At 44.6% G+C, this 23,105-nt stretch overlaps 1 protein-coding gene across 1 annotated transcript; it reads right to left on the reverse strand.

Annotated features, from left to right (window-relative positions):
- Positions 1–2,292: 2,292 nt before the first annotated feature.
- tgfbi (transforming growth factor, beta-induced) lies at positions 2,293–18,211 on the reverse strand. Its single transcript, XM_051067807.1, has 17 exons — positions 17,980–18,211; positions 17,190–17,288; positions 11,347–11,411; positions 11,011–11,168; positions 10,665–10,829; positions 9,626–9,772; positions 9,403–9,544; positions 9,099–9,311; positions 8,819–8,956; positions 8,596–8,738; positions 6,397–6,533; positions 5,324–5,454; positions 4,227–4,351; positions 4,042–4,144; positions 3,902–3,969; positions 3,023–3,047; positions 2,293–2,942 (listed from the first exon to the last, which is right to left on the reverse strand). The coding sequence occupies exons 1-17, from the start codon at positions 18,096–18,098 to the stop codon at positions 2,881–2,883; spliced, it is 2,040 nt and encodes a 679-aa protein (XP_050923764.1). The 5' UTR covers positions 18,099–18,211; the 3' UTR covers positions 2,293–2,880.
- Between the last annotated feature and the right edge of the window lie 4,894 nt (positions 18,212–23,105).

The following is a 23,105-nucleotide window of genomic DNA, read 5'->3' on the forward strand; positions in this document are numbered from 1 at the left end:
AGGCAGTAAATACTGTTCTGTTTGAACTACACTGACCTGATAGTTACAGTTACAGTTACTTTACCAATAAATGATTTTTACACATGAAACATATGAAGAGTTATTAGATTGTTATAGATCATTCTGTCTGATTAGCTGATCAATCGACTGATCGATCAGTTGATAAAAAATTACTGGAAACGTCTTATTTTTCATTTAGCAATATAATATAATATAATATAATATAATATAATATCCTCTTTGTTTTATTACTTATGAAATAAAAACTGATCATGGTGATTGATCCGTCTCCAGCTGTGGAAACTTATATTTATTTACTTTACTCCAGCTTAGTGTGAAGTCCTGCAGCTCAGAGTAGTGTAACTGCAGAGTAACTGTAGATTAACAGATTGTCGTCCTGCAGCAGCAGCTGTAGTCCATTACCTGCTGCTGTCAGTCATCTGAGCAGAAACAGAGGAGGAAGCTGAAGCTGAAACATGATGTGAGTTAAAGTGACAGATCAGATCAGCAGAGGAAACATCAGACAAATAAAAACTGAGCATGCTGATTTAAGCTGCAGGTTGTACAGAGGCTCCACTCTGACAGAATAATAACAAAAATCCTCCTCACTCATCACTTTTCTGGCAGAAATGAGTTTCCGTACAGTAGATGTTGCAGGGCTGCTGTCTGTCCCTAGAGTCAAAAAGAAGTCAGCAGGCTGCAGGGCCTTCTCCTATCGGGCCCCCTTCCTCTGGAACAACCTCCCTAGTGATATTAGACAGGCTGACTCAGTTGAGGCCTTTAAATCCAAACTAAAAACTCATCTTTATGCCTTAACTTTTAACTAGCACATTATTCTGGTTCCTATTTCAGGATACCATTTTTTCCTTGGCGGGTTGGGTCAGTCTCAATGCATCAGTTAAGATTAATAGTTAGTAAATGTTGTCCATGATGTCCTGCCGACGAGATTATTATTAACTGTCTTAATATCACTGCATCACTTTAACTGTGTGTTCTTCCCTCAAGCACATTACTGCCCAGGCTGTGCTTCTCTCTCTCTCTCTTCTACTGTCTCTCACTGCAGGGTTCTGCCTCCAGAGCTGGAGAGTCTCCTGCTGCTCCCATGATCCAGCTCAACCCATGATGCAACAATAATTAAAACATTTACTAGTGTTATTGATAGTGTTAGTGCTACTAATGTACCATTGTTTGTCATTATTATTCCTTTAGCTGTAATAATAATTATTACTATTATTATTATTATTACTATTATTACTACTACTATTTACACTTTGACTTAGTCTGTGTATGTGCAATGTTGTCTTTCTCCTACCCCATTCCCCCACCCCCCTCTCTTTCTGTCTAAACCCAACCGGTCGAGGCAGATGGTCGCCCACCTTGAGTCCGGTTCTGCTCGAGGTTTCTGCCTCTTAAAAGGAAGTTTTTCCTTGCCACAGTCGCCTAGTGCTTGCTCATGGTGGGATCTGTTGGGTTTTTCTCTGTAAATCTTATAAGATAAAGAGTACGGTCTAGACCTGCTCTATATGTACAGCGTCTCGAGATAACTTCTGTTGTGAATTGGCGCTATATAAATAAAATCTGACTTGACTTGACTTGACTAGATGTTTCAAAATAAAATCCTCACTCTGTTTCTGTCTGTGTGAACGTTCACGCCTGAAGGTGCAGGTTTCATGTTTCATTTGTGATGCTGCATCATGTTTTATTATTAAATGATTATATTTTTAACGCTTCAGTTTTTCATGTTGAATATAAACAAGTGACTCCAGATGACAGATATTCTCTCTCTCTCTGAATCTCTCCTTCATGTTCTTCTGTTGGTCTTTAGTTAAAAACATTTTTCAGCTTCATGGATGAGAAAGTTTCAAACTAAACTTTAGTTTCATGTTTAAAATATTAAATATGGAAAAAACGGAACAATGTGTGTGTGTGTGTGTGTGTGTGTGTCTGTCTGAATAAAAGCCTCAGGGTTCAGGCCAGGTTCACATGCCTCTCTGTCGGTTTGTAAAAAGGCTGCAGAGCGTCGACGCGTCACAGCCGTCACGCCGAATTAAATCATCTGTGATCTGTGCACGTGGGCTCTGTGCACGCTCCTCACCGCTGCCGGAGGAGGATCAGTGTGATGAAATGTTAATGTGGACCAGGTGAGGTCAACAGCAGCAGCAGCCAAAAGAAACACAGCTTTTACAGGGTTTAATGTGAAGCAGTGAACGCCTCACAGTTTCCTCTGGAGGGAAAAAGAATGCACACACACACAGACACACAGACACACACACACACACACACACAGACGACTTGTGTTTTCACTGGAACTCATTTCTCAACTTTATTTTACAAAAAAACACAAAGAAAACTCTTCAGGTCACTTTAGTTTGAGCTCTAACCTGCGACATGCTGCAGGACCACAGAGTAAAAAACAAACTTTACAAAAGTTTTACATGTGAAACTTCAAACTTTGGACTCAGAAAGTGACATTTGGTCAAAACTAGTTGTTTCTTTTTTTACAGTACACAGAAAATAAAACATTGGTTTTGGTAAAAAAAAAAAAAAAAAAAATCAGTTAAAAAACTTCATAAACAATATTTCATCTTCTTCTCTTCATGAACTTAAGAAGAAAAACCTCCTCAGATCCTCTCACACTGTTTATCTCTCTGAGTGAAGTTAGTTTTTTATAGTTTGGTTCAGTTAGTGGTTTCCTACATTTCCCAGAATGCCTTTCACAGACTGGATTTTAAAGCTTCAGTAAAAAACAGCAGCAGTGAGAGAATCTCAAGAGGATTTCTCCATTCAAATTTGTGACCTTTGACCCTTCAGGGTGAGAACTTCCTGCTTCTCTTCTTCTTTGGTTCCTCAGATGTTGTCTGTCTCCTCTCCGCAGTGCCTTCATTGACTCTGGTTCATTGTCCTGCTGGAGCGGCTCCTGATCACCTTCTGGAAAAGATCATCTGCAGAACAGAACAAGTGTCAGTGAACGCAGCTCAGAACAGAACCTCCTGACGTTCTGTCGGTTCTGACAAAAACTCACCATTCCTGAAGCTCTTGGAATCCGCCTGTCAGACACAGAGAAGAGTTTATTAAACACAAACATCAAACATGCAGCTTCTGTCTTTGAGTGTTTATCTGGATTAAGTTTTCTCTGTGGTGTCGCCTCTAACGTCTGTGATTATCCAACATGTTCATAACGAGCTTTACCAGCAGCGCATGGGATTTTTCTATCCCGGGTTTTGACTCACAGGCGATCAGTATGTCACACCTGACAGCAGCTGTGTTCTCATTTCTAAATGAAAACATTCTGACTTTTCATCAGGGACACCAGCTTCCAATGCTCCTATTTTCTCCCTCAGCAGATCCGTTACACCAGGTGATTCAAAAACAGAAATAAACCCAGAGAGAGAGAGAGAGTGAGAAACACTGGCTGTGTGTTAGAAGAAGTTGTGAAATAAAAAAATGACAAAATGAATCCAGAAGAAAACTCTGCTGATGGTCAGAACGAAAAGAGGAATCTAACCTAGAAAAAAGATTCTCACTCTGGAGTGTGCAAGTGTTTTTGTTTCAGATGAGACGACATCAGTCAGAAAATACTGTGAGTTTAGAGTTTTTAGTTTAAAGTTAAAAACAGGAGCATCTGTTGTTGACGTGTCTGTCCTTTATCAGACACCGTTATATTTCCTGTTTCCTCATGTATCTGAAGAATGAGCTCAATAAACATATTGAAAACAAATCACGAGAGAGAGTCATGATCTCAGGGTTGTGCAGCTCTACCGGACAGGTTTACAGGTGAGGATGTTTCTACACTCTAGGTTGTAGCTGTGTAGTGAAACCTGTGTGTTAGAGACTCAGACTGGTAGTCTGAACAGGTCTGACCAGGACTGGACTGACCAGGTCTGGACTGATCTGAACTCACCCTGGAGGAGGCAGCTGATCTGAGCGGAGCTGCAGGTCCATCAGCCTGTTCCCTCTCCACCTTCGGAGCTGCAGAGACAGAAGCATCAGGATTGTTCATACATACAACTACCCCACCCACCCCCCTCTCCCGTCACTCACGCAGAGGTCTGATGATGCTGTTGATGGCGTGGACAACCCCATTAGTCGCCATCAGGTCTGCGTCCGCCACTGGAACCTTGTTGACGTAGACGGTGTAGTTACGCTGAAACACAGCAGAGACACCATCAGCACCAATCAGTGATCAATAAAACGTATTGATGAGTGAGGAGGGGGGAGGGACTGACCACACCCAGCTCCAGCTTCTCTCCCTGCAGAGGTTGGACTCTGGTGTGAGATCCGACTCCTCCACTGACCAACATGCCCTCGCCTAGGTGATACCTGAGCACACCTGTCAGCTCCTGGTGGTTACCTGGTCAGAGACAGAGAGATAAGGTACAGCTCAGAGGTCACAGGTCAGAGGTCACATATGACAATGTTCTGATAAAGAGACACGATCTCTGTTCTCAGGAAAACTCCTTCAGTTCGTCCTGTCACTTTACTTAAACCTAATCAACTTGGAACCAGGTCCAGGTCCTGGACTCAGTTTGGAGTCTGTGACTGCAGATGTGGAGCAGCAGACCTGGTGGAGTGCTGGATCATGGGTCAGAGAAGAACCGGTTATATTTTGGTGTTGATCCAGTTTAAGGTCAGATTCATGAATCTGTTCTTGTTCCACATTCAGCTGAGAGATGAGTTCTAATCTGAATTAAACCAAACTGACATGAAGCTTTAAATCAGAATTAAACTAAACCGACTGAATCTGAGCAACATGAAATCAGTTTTCTGAACATTGGCTGAACTTTCAGTCTGACCCTAAAGAAGCCTTAAAGTAGACGAAGGTGGATCAGATGAGGTGGTGGAGGATCAGAGAGATGAGTTCAGCTCGGAGTCTCTCCTCATGTCTTTATTAGGCTGAGAGTGAAGCAGTGGAGCTTTTCACACGTCAGGTTGTATAAACCACATTAAACCAACCAGAGGTAAATGATTCGTCTGAGTCACATAAACAGACGATTGTGAATGTTCAAGATGTTCGGACCAAACAAGGAGCAGAGAGACACCGAGCTGAAGCCTGAGAGCAGAGACTCATCAGTCTGCTGCTTTTTACATGGTCCAGGAAACAAATCCATCTTCACCTCAGACCTGAGACCTGAGACTAAAGGACCAGTCCACTGTGACCCTCTAACACCAGGTCTGCAATCTGATCATCACAGAAACTGGTCAGAATCAATAGATACAGAATCTGTAGATTCAGAATCAATAGATAGGTCTGAGATCATCCTGATCACCCTCAGTGAACGTTTTCCTGCAGAACTTCTACAAGTGAAAGATATTTTCTACTCACGCAGCAGCTTGTTGAGCTCGGGTCGTGGCAGGGCGTTGAAGGCATCGTTGGTGGGAGCGAAGAAGGTGAGCGCCCCCTGCTGGTTCAGCAGCTCTGTGATACCTGCTGTCTGGATAGCACCAACCAGGAGGCTGAGGAGACACAAGGTTTGTTTGTTTCTTACACCTTTGGTAAATAGAGGGGTGGGGGCATCAGATCACATCTCCTCATGTTAATGTCGACACGTTTAATCGAATCCTACTTCCTTTTCCTGCTCAGGTGACTTTAACTAAATTTCACTCAGTCAGACCAGGACAACAAACTACAGCTGTTTCCTCTGGAATTTATGACTTTCCCTTTTCTTTGTCTGCAGGTTGTTGAAGGTGAAGTTTTTCCCTCCTGTTTGTCTGGAGGTTGTAACTGACTGCTTCAGGATAAAACTGTGAAGTTCTTCTATAAAGAGCCCTCATGATGTAGTGGTTTATGGAAGAGTGGCTCCTAATGATGATGTTGTAAACTGGTTTATCCACCACAGAGAAACTGCCAAGAACAGTCTGATGGTTAGTGGTGATTTGACACTTCATAAACTCTGCTGCTTTAATGTAAGAGAGAGGATTGTTCAGGGCTCCTCAGAGAGAAGAGACAGCACCTGACAGACCGACCTCCTCCATGATTCAATAATGAAAAGATCAGATTACAGCCGGGAGCTATATTATCCGACCCAGAGCTGCTACTGAACTCCCTGCAGGAGGAGGATTCCTGTGCCTGAGAAAACACTGAGAGTCTGGTTAAATCATCACAGGACCAGGAGCTGAGCTCTCTGAGGTTTTTCCTCTAACACATTAAATCTCAGACCAAAATGTTCCTGGAACAACCTGAACAAGGACAAAAAGTTCTCACTGATCATCAGACTTTTGTCCTGAGAAGTCGACTCGTTCACTCCTGTCACCAGGGGTTAGACTGTACCTGTTAACCTCTGTTTACTCGAGCTCACGGCTGTTAGCAGAGGTTAGGAGGAATGCCGTCTCTCTTCCCTCCTGCTGAGATGTAGAAGCTGTTATTTGTCCAGCAGGTGAACTTGACTCAGTTCTCACCTGAAGCGGTCGTCGGCCTTCAGGACGTCCATGATGGTTCCCATTGGTGGAGCGAGGACTTTGTCCACGGTGAACATGGAGGCGTAGCGTCCAGTCTTATCATGAGCAGCGATGCAGGCGTTCTCGATGCACAGGGACTAAAAACACACAGAGGAATAAAACTACTCAAGTTCACCATCTAAACTCTGTGTTGTTTTGTTGTGTTGATGTAACTGACTCAGCTTCATGATAGTTTCATTTTCTACATGTTAGGTTTTTAAAGACTCAGGATGTTTTCTCGAAGCTGCTCTGAGAGAATTTATCCATAAACACAAAAGTTTTCTTTAATGCTGAATCTGAAAAATCTGAAATATGGAATCTGAAACTGAACGTCTGTTTCTTCTCTGTTTCTTAACCCTTCATGGAAAAAGTCTTGAGGCCACGAAGGAGCTGAAAGAGGTTTTTGTCTGAAACAAACAAGAACAAGAAGTCGACACACACACACAGACACAGACACAGACACACACACACACAGACACAGACACACACACAGACACACACACACACACACACACACACACACACATACACACAGTGTCTGGAAAGATTTAGCAACCGTGGGAAGCAGGAAACTTCTTGTGGTCTGCAGAGTTCATTACTGAGCAGAAATGTGAACCACCCACGAGTCCTGGACCTGAAACATGTGGAGCCACTGTGGAGACCACCAGAGACCACATCCCTGTCTGATCAGTCCACAATCAATAACACTATCAGTGACACATGAAGAAGGTTTAATGCTGAGACATGAACAAACATCAAACTGTGTCTGACTCCTTCAGGAAAACGTTTCCTCATCATTTTGATGAAACATTGTCCAGGTGAGATCACGGTGGATTCTCATTCGCCATTCACACCTCAGCTCTAACAGGACCTCCGTCCTGTGGTCCTCCGTCCTGTGGTCCTGGTCTCTGTAAAGTCTGGTTTTAAGACCCTTCATGTTCTTGTTCAGAACAGACATGAAGCCAATGATCTGTCACATGACTGGTGATGGGTTGATGCTTTACCAGAGAACCACAGTGGTCAAGGACCCCCCCACCACCACCACCACCATCACCACCACACACACACACATCAGGACTTTTATTTCTGCGGGTTGTGTCTCTGGATGATGTCACCACCACATGTGGTCACAGTAATGAGGCTGAAGGACAAGCATACAGTTGTTCAGTCATTACTTCATCACCTCATCACGTCATCCAGTCATTCTGAAAAATCATCTTCACATTAAATGAAGTTTCCTCTCCTCTCATTAAATCCCTGAGTAAGGCTCCTCTCCTCCTCAGTTTAGCTGATCAGGGACTGAAACTGAAACTCAGATTCAGTTATTAATGAAAACCAGACACAAACTCAGTGACCTCATGAAATCATCACTGAAGATGAAGAGGCAGAGACAATATTTACAGCCAATGAACACAGACAATCCACCCAGTCCACCCAGCAACAGGCAACACAGTCAGACAGCCTCCAAAATACTCAACAACTAACACTTCAGGTTTTTCTCAGGACATGGACCAGGCGGCGAGATGTGGATTTAAAGCTGCTCCAGACGTCGTCACAGTGAGATTTCAAAGAATAAAATCATCAGGATAATGTGGAAAAACTCTGAGTCACTGCAGGAGATGTTTCTATGAACGTGTCTGAAGTTACAGTCGATAAAAAAGACAATTTCCAGGAAAAATGAAAACCACTGTCTCATTACAAAACAGAGAGCAGTTTCATTCTCATGTCAGGAACAGATTAAGAAGCAGCTCCAGAGTCAGTGAACGTCTCTGAAACCACAGCTCAGAACTGAGACTGACCGACGAGACAGACACGCAGCCCGATCCAGTCTGATCCAGTCTGATCCAAATCCAGACTGATCACTGAGACCTGTCAGATCAGCTGCTTCTCTACTTTTACTTGTAAAAGTATTTTTACTGTGAAGGATCTGAGTACTTGGGTTAGGGTTAGTACCTGTGTTACTGTCCACAGAGCTACGATGCTAATGAGGCTAAAAACACCTGAGATCTGCAGCTACGTCGCCCACGTCAGGTAAGTCCTCACCTGCTCTGTGAGTGTCTAGTTCTCACAGGTGTCTGCAGCCTTCATAACAACTGTCCTATCACCTGACAGCAGGTGTTGTGCTCTGGCTCCCATTGGCTAATCAGAGGTGTTTCTTACGTTTCTGTAGACAAAGACTCTGAGTTTGAGTCCTCCGAGCGTCTCCAGCTCCTGACCGTGATACAGAGCCTTAGAGGACAGCTGCTCCTTCACGATGTGATTGGTCATCAGCTTCTTTATGCCAGGAGTCATCGTCACACTTCCTGTTAGACACAGGTACAGTCTAATGTAATCACCTGTCGTTCCATCTCACCTGGGGTCAGAGTTAAAGCTGCTGTTTTACCTTTGAAGGCATCATTCAGAGGAGCCAGCATAGTCAGAGGCTCAGACCCCGTCAGGTGGGGACTCAGACCGGCTTCGACAAACAGTTTGGTTGCCGTGGCAACAGCCGAACCTTCAGCCAGCTCCAGGAGAGTTTTAGCTGAAACATGGAAAAGACATTTAAAACCCAGTGACTGATACTGTCACGACTTCAGGTTCTACTGCAGGTAATTTAGACAGATGCAGGAGTATGAGATACTGTAGTACTTCAGTAGTACATGCAGTATGAGTAGTGTCAGTACCTGAGTCGGGGATCAGCAGCTCGTTGATGTAATGGATTACTCCGTTGGTTCCCAGCTGGTCTTTCTTGGTGATGATGGCCTTCCCGTTCAGAGTCATCTGGTCTCCGTCACAGCCGACCTCCAGCACGGTGCCCTGCAGAGTCTCCATCGGTGTCCCCGACACAATCGACTCGGCACAGTGCATGTGTTTCAGAATGTGGTAGTTCAGCAGGTCTGCGGGCAGGAGGGGGGTCAGTGTGAAACTACAGAATGAGCAACTGAGTATCTGCACACGGTGAGTGTCATAGCGCCTCCTGCTGGTCACCTTTCAGAGCCACGGGGTCTCCCAGGATCCTGTTCAGGGTCTCCTGAGGAATCTTCTCAAAGGCCTCGTCGGTGGGAGCGAAGATGGTGTACTGACCCTCCTCCTCCAACATGGCGGTCAGACCTGTGGCGGCAATGGCCGTCTGAAACACAGCGGAGGAAGTCAGGGACCAAGATCTGGATCTGATTCAGGATCAGACTCACCGATCGACTGAAGGACTCACACGCAGTGTCTCCAGGTCCTCGTCCACGTCAATAAGCGTGTGCACATTGTTGGAGACAGCGGTGATGACACGGTCGACCACGTGCACAATACCGTTGGTGGCATGTTGGTCGGGTTTGATCAGACGAGCGCAGTTCACGGTCACGATCTGAGGAGGCGAGAAACAGGAGTTTTATGTTCATCAGCTGATGATTTACTGATGATGACTGATGATTACTGTCTGTTACTGATGATGTGTTTACATCATACACCTGTTACTGTCTGTTACTGTGTCTCAGTGTGTGTGTCAGTGTGTCTCAGTGTGTCAGTGTGTGTGTCAGTGTGTGTCAGTGTGTGTCAGTGTGTGTGTCAGTGTGTGTGTCAGTGTGTCTCAGTGTGTCAGTGTGTGTCAGTGTGTCTCAGTGTGTCTCAGTGTATGTCAGTGTGTGTCAGTGTGTGTCAGTGTGTCTCAGTGTCTCAGTGTGTCAGTGTGTGTGTCAGTGTGTGTGTCAGTGTGTCAGTGTGTCTCAGTGTGTCAGTGTGTGTCAGTGTGTCTCAGTGTGTCAGTGTGTGTCAGTGTGTGTCAGTGTGTCTCAGTGTGTCAGTGTGTGTGTCAGTGTGTGTCAGTGTGTGTCAGTGTGTGTGTCAGTGTGTGTGTCAGTGTGTCTCAGTGTGTCAGTGTGTGTCAGTGTGTCTCAGTGTGTCTCAGTGTATGTCAGTGTGTGTCAGTGTGTCTCAGTGTGTCTCAGTGTGTCAGTGTGTGTGTCAGTGTGTCAGTGTGTGTGTCAGTGTGTCAGTGTGTCTCAGTGTGTCAGTGTGTGTCAGTGTGTGTCAGTGTGTCTCAGTGTGTGTCAGTGTGTCTCAGTGTGTCTCAGTGTGTCTCAGTGTGTGTCTCAGTGTGTCTCAGTGTGTGTCAGTGTGTCTCAGTGTGTGTCAGTGTGTCTCAGTGTGTCAGTGTGTGTCAGTGTGTGTCAGTGTGTCTCAGTGTGTGTCAGTGTGTGTCAGTGTGTCTCAGTGTGTCTCAGTGTGTGTCTCAGTGTGTGTCTCAGTGTGTGTCTGACCCCGTTGCTGTAGTGGTGGATGTGGACATGGAAGTCCTGGTACATGGAGGCGAAGGAGGATCCGTGTCTCAGCTCCTCGGAGGTCAGGCGGCGGTTCACCATGTGGTAATGAAGAGCATTCAGCAGCTCGATGTTCACGTTGCTCACCAGAGCGTCCAGGATCTCCTGCAGCAGCACGACAACAAACACAACATCAACACACAAACTGTCACTATCACATCCTCCACCATCCAGCTGCTCACTGCAGTTTTTAACAAACAGGAGGAAACAGTGACTTTGTTGAGGACTATTTTCAGCAGCGGATGAATCCACCTTTGGCTCTGCAGTGAGTGTTTGTGGTACTGACCGTGGGCAGAGCGGCCCAGGCCTCGTTGCTCGGGGCGAAGAAGGTGAAGCTTCCTGGACCTTCAATCTCCTCCCTCAGTTTGGCTCGGTCGGTGTACATCTGAGTGGTGGAGGCTCCGACTACACCCAGAGTGTTGTAGATGTTCACCAGAGGCAGCGCTGCAGCGACACACACAGACACACACTCATACACAACATCATCAGTTCAGTCAGAGCTGACACAGAAACACTGATTCTATCTGCTTTAAAACCAAAGAGGAGATTCATCTGGGAAACTCAGACGTCTGTTTCAGGAATGTTGTGTGTTGTATCAGAGGTCAGAGGTCAGAGGTCGTACCGGCAGGACAGCCCTTCTCTCCAGGAATCTTCTCATAACCAGGACAGCACTCGTAGGTGATCACCCTGCAGCAGGAAACACACCAGAGGAAACACATGAGGAGAGTGCTCCTCCCTGTCTGCCCCCATCTCCCCCCTCCTCTCTCTGCTCTACCTGAACAGTGTCGTCCTTCACTCCGACTCTCGGCTTCAGCCTCAGGTGGAAAAACTCATTTCTCCATAAAACTCAGTTTTCCACCTCAGAGTCTCATAACCTGTCGAAACACTTCTGCTTCAGGAGACACATAAATTCCTGTCTGTGTATAATGATGCTAATAAAGTTATAACTGAGTAGGCTGAGAGAGCAGGTTCAGTCTGACAACACACAGCTACACTTTACATCAAGAGGACTGGACCTGGATCTGGATCTGGACCTGGATCTGGATCTGGATCTGGTTTGTGTAGAGAGGGTTGTGTAGCTGTTGTGTTGGTTCCTGATCCTGGTTGTTGAATCAGCTTGATGAACTCTCAGATCGTCAGATCAGACGTGTGAACATTGTTTGAACGTCACACCTGTCTGCTACAGGGTTTACCTGTTAAACATTGTTGTTGGGGGGCACTGAACAGATCACTGGGTCCATCTGACAGACAACCATTCACACTCATTCACATACAGGTGATGATTAACCTGCAGGTGTCCGGACCGAGGAACCAGAGAGAACCAGAGAGAATATATGAGCTCCACACAGAAACTCATATTCCCCCCTGTGAGCGGGTCTGTGACCGGGTCTGTGATCAGGTCTGTGGTTTGATTCCTCTGAGCCTCTGACTCCAGAGAGCAGCACATGTGGGCTGTAATGAAGCGTGGAGGCCGCGCCGCAGCCTTCATGACTTCCTGTAGAGATTTCCATAATAAATGTGGTTCAGTCGTCTGGGCTCATAAAGCTCATTTCCTCAGAGAGAAGAAGAATCTGCAGCCAGACCAGACGCCTGACGGGGGACCCACACCCACCGCCAGGAAAAACACTAAACCACCAGGAGCCTCCACTGAGCTCCACACTTCCTGTTCACTACAAAATAAAACGCCAGGCTGAAGAGAAAAGTTTGACTCCGCTGGAAACAAGTTTCTGAATAGAACCGTATTTTCCACAGAGTCATTTACTGTTGTAATGTTTTCAGAGCCGACAGTGAACAGGAATCACAGAGTCTGACTCCTGCAGCTGCAGCTACAGAAACTGGTCTCTCTGTGGGGTTAGATAAAGACACCCCCCCACCCCATCAGAGCCCAGTGTCTGGTATATATTTATAGAGCACACAGACTCTGCTGCAGCAGGACCAGGTTTAGGACTGGGTCTGAGGTGAGTCAGTTGATCAGTTGGTCAATCAACAGAAAACTGTTTTACCAGTCGATCAATGGCTTCAACAAGTTTTCTATCAAACATCTGATCTGATCTTTCTGGGTTTTGTTGGTCAAAGGTTAATTGGTTAACTAGGTTAAAGATTAATCAATAATGAAAACACCAGGTAGCAGCAGAGACCAGAACCACCCACATGAGACCCTGACCCCAGGAAGATCCAGTCCAGGAGCAGGATTATGAAGCTGCTTCCTCTGACCTGCTGACATCTGATGTTTAATCTGTTGAAGCTGAACTCTGATGGTTCGTCTCCTCTCAGCTTTAAACATTCAGACTGTGTTAGTGTCAGAGCAGCTTCACATTAACATGAGAGCAGCAGGTCTTCAGTGGTTTTACAGATAAAGATCAGTGTCTGATATTTTTGGCCTTAAAATGTTTCTGTTGGACTCTGGGCTCAATAGTTAAACAAACTGGAGGCTCTAATGAAAGACTCTGTTTTTAATCTGTATCTACTGTACAGAACACTGAAGCACTCGAGTCCAGGTCTCAGGTCTCTACTGCAGCAGCTTCTTTAATAAAATCAAATGAACCGTGAGCAGACAGAGAAAGAAAAAGCTGCTGCAGCCTCCAATCACTTCAGCAGTAAAATGTAAACAGATGGAGATCAGCTACTGAATGTGTGTGTGTGTGTTGGCACACACTCTGGACTGATTATCAAACCAGATGGAATCTCAACTCCCGTTTGTTCTCCACATAAACAAAGATGGCTGCCGTGGATTTCTGACAAAACAAACAGAGTGAGGTCGCAGTAATTCAGCCGGGGGGGTCGAACCACCGCAGAGAAACATCCAGCAGAGAAAATACGACTTTAATGTCGGACAGAGAGGAAAACCTCTGAGGCTCAGAGTCGACCTTCACTCTGTCAAACTGAAGGTTCAGAGACAAACGTTCATTCATCCAGCTGCTGATGTGTCATTAGGACTGAGCCTATCGGCAGGTTAAAGAGTGAATGAGTGAATGAATGAGACAGATCGTAGAAACAGAGGAGGATCCAGGACTGAACCCTGTGGAGGTCCACATGAAACCACAGCTCAGTCTGTTTCAACTGTTTGACTGCAGCAGGAATCTGCCTCAGGCTCCGACTCTACAGGAGGTCTACAGCTCCAGGAAAACTTTATTCATTCTAAAAGAAAAGCAGAAAATAAACTGAGGCCTCAGAGTTCAGGCTGTTTAATATTAACATGTTCACTGACGGAAATGTGAGACTTCTTCATGAATATAAAGTGTTTTCATCAGTAAATGATGAACTGAGCTGCAGATTAAACAGACTGAACACTGGTTTAACCTGAGATAGTTTAACTTTCTGAAACTGATTCAGATCAGCTGCTGACTTGAGTTCACGACTTTGTTTAAATGGATGTGGTCTCAGTATCAGACTGAAATGAGTTTAGTTTCAGGATCAGAGGACTGGGTGGGGTGGGGGGGTTATGTGGGGAATTATGAGTCCTCCTTCTGCTGACCTCTGACCTGCTCCACAGAAACCCACAGGCACACAAGCAGACAAAGACTGGACTGTTCTAACACACACACACACACACACACACACACACACACACACGCACACGCACACACACCACCACCACCACCACCAAGTGTAAATGTAATTAATCTGTCAATGATAAGAGCTGAGTGTTTGTGTGTGTGTGTGTGTGTGTGTGTGTGTGTGTGTGTGTGTGTGTGTGTGTGTGTGTGTGAGGCATTCAGGGTCCTCTAACAGCTTCACTTCCTACAAACATCCTCAGAAACTCTCACTTCCTCTTTTTCCCGTTTCCTGATCTGAACTGAAAGAATCTGTTTATGAGAAAAGTTTAAAACATCCTGAACCACAACTACACACTCCTCACAACTACACACTCATGTAAACACATCAGACCATTGATGTACGGTTACAGCACAGACTGAGAGACATGGAGACAGAAGAAAGGAGAGAGGAGAAAGGAGAGAGGAAAAAGAAGTCTGAGGACAGACAGAGAGTCTTATGAGACAAGACGATGACAGAAGAGAGAAAGAAAAAGGAGAGAGAGAACGGAGGAGGAAAAAAGAGACAAACCAATGTCTGAAAAAAGAAGAAGAGAAAATGCAGAGACGGTGAAAGTTTGAATTGTTTCCACGGTAACGGATGAATCATTTTAACTGTTATTGACAGTTTCAGTTAAAACGCTGAAACAGCTGTTTCCATGGAAACTGAACATGCACTGCTCCGTTCATGAGCCAATCAGAAGTCCCAATTATCTACAGGAACTGATGACATGTCAATGACGCCACGAGCCTCAAGAGGGGAGGAGAGGAAATATGGAAATCTACCACCCCAACCCCCATCATCAGCTCCTCCTGAGGATCCATGTACAGATCTGAACATCAGCTCCTGGTTCAGTTTCAGGGAAAGATCTCTGGATGTGAACATGGTCTCTGGGTGTGAACCTGGTGTCTGGACTCAGAGTCCTTATCTCTGTATGTCCTCCACCATCCTCCTGTGACTCTGCTGCTGTTGATAATCATTTAAAACATGTTTCCTCTGAACATGATCCAGTCAGAGTTTATTTCTGTTTAATTTTACAGAAACATCATCTGCAGCAGACAGAGCTGAACTCTGTTGTAGTTTCTGTCTCTCACACTGTCACACTGTCAGTTTGCATCCAACATGAAGCCGCTATAGCAAAACACTGAGCTCTGATCCAGACTGAGTCCCAGATGTGTTTCAGATGTGGACAGGAAGAATCAGAGAGACCTGATCTGCTCAGACTGAGTCCATCAGGACTGACCTGCAGCTGAAAACCTCAGATCATCATCAGATCAAACTGTGGCTGCGAGTTTCAGTCTGAAGGTTTTCAGAGTTTAACAAACAGCCTCTGTACTCTCTGAATCCAGACCAGACCTCCCGTCTCCTAAATCTTTATGGTTTCATTTACCCCGCTGCCTCCACTGTCATGTTCACAGCTCTGCAGGGACACAGGGAGCTGTGTTTTACTCAAGAATGTGCTTATATAAAGATTTTGGGAGGATTTGGGGATTTAGCAGCACGTTTCCTCTGCAGCTCGCTCCAAACACACGTCAGCCACAAATCCACTCTTCAACGGTTCAGCTTTAACGTTCAGGTTCTCTACTGAGGACTGAGACAGGAAATACACTGAAGAGAGACCGGGATTATCACACACACACACACACACACACTGGTCTTTCTATGGCTGTGAGGACACTTATTAACACAACACATTCCCCTGTTCCTAAACACAACTAAAACCTGAACTTTAAAAACTGCTGTTTGAAGTTGTGAGGACCGGCCTACACACACAACTGTAGAAAGACACACACACGCAGACACACACACACACATACACTCTCTGCTTTAATCCTGTTCAGCTCATGCAGAGTGAGATCTGCGACACAGCTGGTCCACTGCTGCCAGAGCCTCATTAATAATGTGTGTGTGTGTGTGTGTGTGTGTGTGTGTGTTTCCTTCAGTCTGACTGGAGTTTCTTTGTTTCTCTCACAAACTGAGTCTGAAAGCATCAGATCCTTCACTTCATTATCAAACCTGAAAACATGTCGCTGCAGTAAAACGAACAAATATTCAGTCCTGAGTGACAGTAAAAGACCAGTAAAAAACCAGTAGAAAACCAGTAGAAAAGACTCACAGACTCATGAAACTTTAAAAGCTTTTAAAACTTTAAAATATCAAAGAAAGTGTGTTTCCTCAGCAGCTGGTGTTTGGAGATATGAGGTTTCTACTACTCCAGCTGCTGAGAATATAAAATGAGAAAAAAAGAACTCCTAGGTAAGGTTAGAACCAGAACCAGGACCAGGACCAGGACAGAGCAGGTTTTCTGGACAGACTCAGTTTAAACACTCGTCACTTCATTAAACTGAAGGTGTATTTGTTTGCAGATGATTCAGTTTTCTATACGACTGAAGTGTATCGACTTGACGTCTGATGAATTAACTGTCAGTAAACACATCACTGTTACTTTACACTGTGTAGCTGACCTTCTCACAGACCCTGAACACACCAGCAACTTTGACCTTCATCACCACACAGAGTCTCTGCAGCGTTTGTACAGAACAGACGTTAAATCTAAAACCAGAGGAACTAAAGCAAACACATGAACGTGTCCTGTGCGTGAACCCTGCAGGAAAACTGACACTGATGGTTCTGCCAGACTGACGTCTTTCTGCTTCAGAGGTTATATAAGAGGCGAGGACACCTCCAGAGAGGGACATTCCTCCGTCCACTAAACACAAACTCAGCCGGTCCAGCAGGACTAAAAGTCACATTACACAAACTAAAAGACAAAAACAGGTTCAGGACCAGGACCAGGAGAAGAGATCAGCCTAAGAACGACTGACAAACACCCCCATCCACCCCCCTGATAAAAATATGAGGAACTTATCAGTCTGTTTAAACCGGTCTGTTTAGATGAAGTGGACTCAGACAGATCAGACTCAGACTCACGTGGGTTTTCCGCAAATCTTGCGATGGTACCACTGTTTGCAGTTGGTGAAATATTTCTTATCAGTGCCTTTAATCTGCTGCATGGCACAGACGTTTGGTCTGAAAGAGAAAAGAGAGAGAGACGTTAAAAGTCTTCATCAGATGCAGGTCACATGATCAGGACACAGGTAATTTTAATAAACATTAAATTCACTGATTAAAACCTTTAACGTGAGAAGAGATTGAGGATCAGCAGCATGAAACTGATCCAGGGTCAGTTTCATCTATTTCATCATCTTCAGTCTAAACCTGTACTTTATTATTTTTCTACCTTAATCTACAAAGATGTGTTTAAATGTTAAGGTGGACAGTCAGAGATGCTGTCCAACTCCCGAATGACTGTAAATCACTTTCAACACAAGAGAAACATGAGAAAAAAAAATGTTAAATCTGCTTTTCTTTTCCTCTTTAACAGCTGAGACCATGAATCAGTCCGTTCCAGATGTTTCTGTAGCATCTGTTATTGATCAGACTGAAACATCTTCAGCTGAAAGAAATTGATTCAGTTCAAAATCTGAATGTATGAAGATCAGAGTTTACAGTTAAAGACTCCGATTCCATCTTAAACCTATAAGAGTCAGTTTAAGGTGGACTGAAGATGAAGAGTTAAAGACTGTGGACCTGGTTTTTATTGATAAATGAGCAGCAGACTGAGAGGAAATAAAACAGTGATTGATTATCTATCAGATATAAAATAATCACTCAGACTCGCTACAGAGAGAGAAAAAGTCCGGTTCGGAATGAAACTTACCCCTGCAGTCGGCCTCTGATCCGGCTGTGCTGCAGGACCGCCTGGTACGGAGACCGGGCCGCGCAGACCGTCAGAACCAGGGCCAGACCCAGACCCAGGACCAGAACACACGCCTTCATCTTCTCTCTCTGATCAATAAAAGACTAAAAATCCTGCTGCTGCTCAGACTCAGTTTTCTCTTCCTCTTCGTCCCGCTCCGCAGTCCGCAGTCCCCCCAGGATCCAGGAGCGACCACATTTATAGAGGGGGAGGAGGAGAGGGGAGGGGCGAGACACAAGACGCCGAGATGAGGAACTGAAGAAAATCTAAAAACCACAGAGAATCAGAAGCTAAAGGACAGACAGCCAACTGTGGGGAGGGGAAGGAAAGGAAGGAGGAAGGAAAGGAAGGAGGGGAGGGAGACAGAGGTGTTGAGCTGGTCCATGTTCATTAATCCTCATCAAACCACTGATGGACAACTAAAGCAAAGGCACCCTGGGAGAGGAAGACCGGGGAGAGGGAAGGAGGGTTTTGGGTGAGGGTGGGGATGGGAGTGAGGTTTGGTTGTGGTGTATCTGTGTTAATGTTGTCAGGGCGACTGTGTTGACTTTACTGAAACCTGAAAACCAGAAAACAACAAACAACAAGTGACAGTGAACGCCGCAACAGAGACTGAACTGCCCCATAAACATCTGTCACACATCTGTCCATCTGTCCAGCTGCTGGACTCACACACTGGGGGGGGGGTGGTGGGTGGATGAGACCATGACTTCATTGGACAGAAGACGTCCTCAGGGTGGAGCTGGTCAGTGACTGATTGTTTGGATGCTTCTGGTTCATCTGTGTTCCTGTCAGACCAGGTCCAGGTCTGCATCATGAGAGCAGAGTCTGATCCAGGACATCAGACTCTCTGAGTGTGGACCTCCTCTGATGATTTTACCAGGTCCTCTCTCAGTGCGTCCAGCACAGAAACCAAACAGAGACTGGATCTGACCTCAGACCTGATGAAGTCCAGGACAGAGTCACAGCAGCTCAGAAATAAACAACAACAACAGTTTATTTCCTGAGAACAGACTCTCTTGGATCAGTCTCCTACTGTTCTGACTCCAGCTTCATTTAACTGTTCTGGTTCAGACTCTCACAGTTCCTGGTCCAGGTTCAGGGAAAGGTCCTGGTCTGGGTCCATGGCCCTGGATTTGTCCACATGGTCAGTCTGGAGAGAGCTGCAGGACTTCAGAGGATTCAAACTGACTCTGGATCAGAAACAGAACCTGATTGCTAATACAACATCTGTATTTATCACAGATCTGAGATCAGAGATTCTTTCAGCTTTATGACTTTTCATTTCTGAAGACAGCGGTGAAGCTCACTGACTTAGAAACAGTCAGTAAACAGTCAGTAAACAGTAAACACTGCTGTTCTGTTCCCATTTTAAGGGAAGCAACATTACTGTGAACGTTTCAGCCACAAAATCTCAGTTTGAACCCAAACTTTCCTCTGATGTTTAAGTCACCTGATAAATGTCTGAGGAGTCAGATCTGGATCAGACCTGGATCCTGCTGGGAGTTTGTTATGTAGAGATGAGTTTGTCAGAAACAGTGAACAGATCTAATGTCTCAGTCAGAGGAAAAGAAGCTGGAATTCATTTTCATGCTGCTTTCATGTACCAGAGATAAAATCTGACATGTGGTAAACTGAAGCCAGCTGTGACAGAGCGCTGCATTCATGAGTGGGAAAACTCAAAGCTGGGGGTGAAACAATAAACAAACACAAATATGGAAACTTCCTGTGGATGTGGAGTCATTTCTACTTTAAATCACAGCTCAGCTCAAACAGGAGCACAGCAGCTGAGTTTACATTTACTCACTACAATTCTGAGTATTTATACTAGTTTATACAGTTTCTGACGGCAGACTGATCATAGATCAGTTTATATGTAAAAAGAATAGTTTATAGAGAACAGTTAAACTTTAACTGGGTCACTTTCTGCCTTTAGTTTTGATAACGTCCATTTTGCAGATAATATTACTGCAGCCTAGTTTTACTGAGGTCAGGTTTTATGTTCAGGTATTTTCTCACAGAGGTATTGTTCTGTGTAATTACTTTTTAGCCTGTAAATCTCCGATCCCAGATCAGCTGAAATCAGTGAATAAATACCATAAAACTCTTCAGATAATATTTAAATCTAATCAACACATTCCTCTCCAGCTGAGTGTAAAACATGAATCTGCAGCAGAAAGTCAAAGTGTCTCATCTCAGTCTTTGGTTCAGATGAACAGAAACTGATTTTAAATTGTTCCAGCTGTTTGAGTCTCTGCAGATCCTCAAACTGTGGAAGGACAGGAACATGTAAAAGTAAAAAATCTCAAACAGGAGGAAAAGATTACATCCATCCACCAGACCTCCTCCTATCATCGACTTTCTCTTTATACTAAGTTGTTATATTACTTCAGCCACTAGAGGTCACCTGACGACAACACGTAACAATGGGTCGTAATAATCTGCAGCACAGACAACCTTTGCAGGGCGACATTAATCTTCTCTATGAGGAGTGTCCACAAATCCAAAGCTCATGTCCTCTGTGTTTGACCTGAAGTGTATTTTCATTACACACAGTTTGATTTTTAAAGGCTGATAACTATAGTTTTTCAACTTAGTGTTTTAAAAAGTGACTATATTGAAGATATAAATGAGGAAATATAACAAATGTCATTTCCTGCTGGAGTGGAAATCATGCACAGAAACTCTGGGACATACAAATGTTCAAATGAATAAAAACAAAGAAAACAGATTCAATAAAGTATGAAAATAAAAACTGACATTTTAAGGTCTCTTCAGAGTGGAAAGGCTGGTTTGACATAAATATAAATTTTGCTAGTTGAGGAGAAACTTTTTAAATCTACCTGGTTTCTTTATTTTTAATGGGTTTCTTTTTGCAGATGTCATGAACCCAGAACTGTAAACTCTCCTTCACTGTCAGATAAGCGTGGGTGTCATCAGTGTAGAAATGAACCTAGATGGAAAATATTCGCCTCAGAGAGACGACGTGGGCCGACGGTTTGAGGTTAATGACTCCTGCTGAGGTGAAGTCATCGCTCCGAGGACGAGACACAAAGACAGAAACGTCTGGAGATGAAGTTCAGCTGTTCAGAGTCTGAAACAGACGAATCAGATCATTCAGGTCTGAGAAGGAGTTTCACTCTGTCACATCATTAAATTTAACAAATATCTCTTTGTTCTCAGCAGCTGCTCTGAAACTCTGTTAAAACCACTTTAACGTTCACAGGTCGGAGGCCGTTACTTCAGCTCTATGGGAATTTTACTGAGATTTTATTTAGAACAAATATCTGAATAAAGTCTCCTGATACTTTATATATTCAACTTCACAACAAACACATGAGCCTGAAATGTTTATAATGTTGTTTCATGTGTGATGTTATTTATGAAAAGGATTCTCACTGATTCTCATTAATGTTATTTTTATAGGTAAATACTTTAATCTTCTGTCTGTTTGTTAGTTTCAGTATTTAGAGATTTAAACAGATGACGAGCTCCAGACTTTCACTCATCTTAGTCACAGGGGCTGCAGCTTTTAAACACTTTAAAGACGCTGTTTATATTCTCTGTTTATATTTTACAGCCCCCCCCACACACACACACACACACTCTGCCAGCTGAATTCCTTTAATAAGGATCAGCAGTGATGTACAACAGGAGCCAGCGTCTGGACTTAGACCAGAGACGTGGTGGTTTCTGCAGATCCAGGTTCTAGTGGAGGTCTGTGAGACAGAGAACCCTCTGTCTGTCTGAGAGGTGAAGTGAGGAATCTCTCAGGGTTTGACTTTACAGCCCTTTTCACCTTCTTCACATTCTGGTGCTGATGCAACAAAAACTGACACAGAGACCATCAGACTGAGAACAAGCCTGAGAGCAGGCCCAGAGTAAGACCAGAACAGACCGAGACCAAGACCAAGACTAGACCTGAGACCAGACTGACACCTAGAACACACAGAGAACAAGACCAACAACAGATCTACAGTAAACCAAGTTCAGACCAAGACCAGACAGAGAACAGATCTAGAACATAGTGTTCACAGCGTCTGGACCGTGGTCTGATGTATCAGCTGATACCAGCTCACTGCAGATAAATGGCATCAGTGAATATGTCAGCCCAGAAATACACTTAACTATCAGCTATCAGCTATCAGCTATCAGCTAACAGCTAACAGATAACAGATAATGGCTAACAGCTCAGTGTGACCTGAATTCTCCCTCCTCCGACCTCTGGGACCTTTTCCACTTGTAAAACATTTAAAAAGAGGGAAAATATTTCAAGTTTACGCTACAACACACTGTCAGTCAGCGAACACACCATCAGTCAGTAAACCCAACGTCAGTCAGTGAACATAACATCAGTCGGTGAACACAACGTCAGTCAGCATTAAACTGCTGTAAAACTCTAATAAATAAAGTTACAAAAACTCCAGTAAAGAACTACAACCTCTGAACTGGAGGAGACGGACTGTGTGTGTGTGTGTGTGTGCAGCAGATGGTCTGTCACACAGAGCTGCTTTGTGTTCAGGATCAGTTCAGGTTTCCAGCAGATGTTCACAGGGGTCAAAGGTCACGAGTCAGGAGGAAAGGGCATCTTTCACTGACTGATGTCAGGACATCACCGAGGAGTGTGAAGAACACACACACACACACACACACATACACACACAGGTTTCAGTGTGTAGCGCTCCCTCTGCTGGTGGCAGAGAAAACACCTCCTCATTCAAACATTTAGAACATTTTATCTTTTGTAACTGATGGATGAGTTAAAACAGGACCCAGTTGCTCCACGCTGAGGTCCTGGTCTCATACAGAGACTCTGAGTCTGGTTTGCAGACCTGAACTCCAGAACCTCAGAGTCCGAACACAAACTGGACCTTCAGGACCATTACAGGACCAGACTCAGTTTGAGCTGCTGTTCCTAATGAACTGACACCGCAGTGGATCAGACAGTTCAGTCTCTGACCAGGTAAAAAAGGAGAGGCGACGTTCACACCTGAAGTTCTGATCTGTAGAAGCAGGACATTATAGAAACTTTGCAGAATCTATTGATCGATCGATTGATCGACCATTGATCAGGATCTGTCACCAGA

The sequence above is a fragment of the Lates calcarifer genome, unplaced genomic scaffold (genome assembly GCF_001640805.2).
Source record: "Lates calcarifer isolate ASB-BC8 unplaced genomic scaffold, TLL_Latcal_v3 _unitig_2026_quiver_651, whole genome shotgun sequence".
NCBI lineage: Eukaryota > Metazoa > Chordata > Actinopteri > Centropomidae > Lates > Lates calcarifer.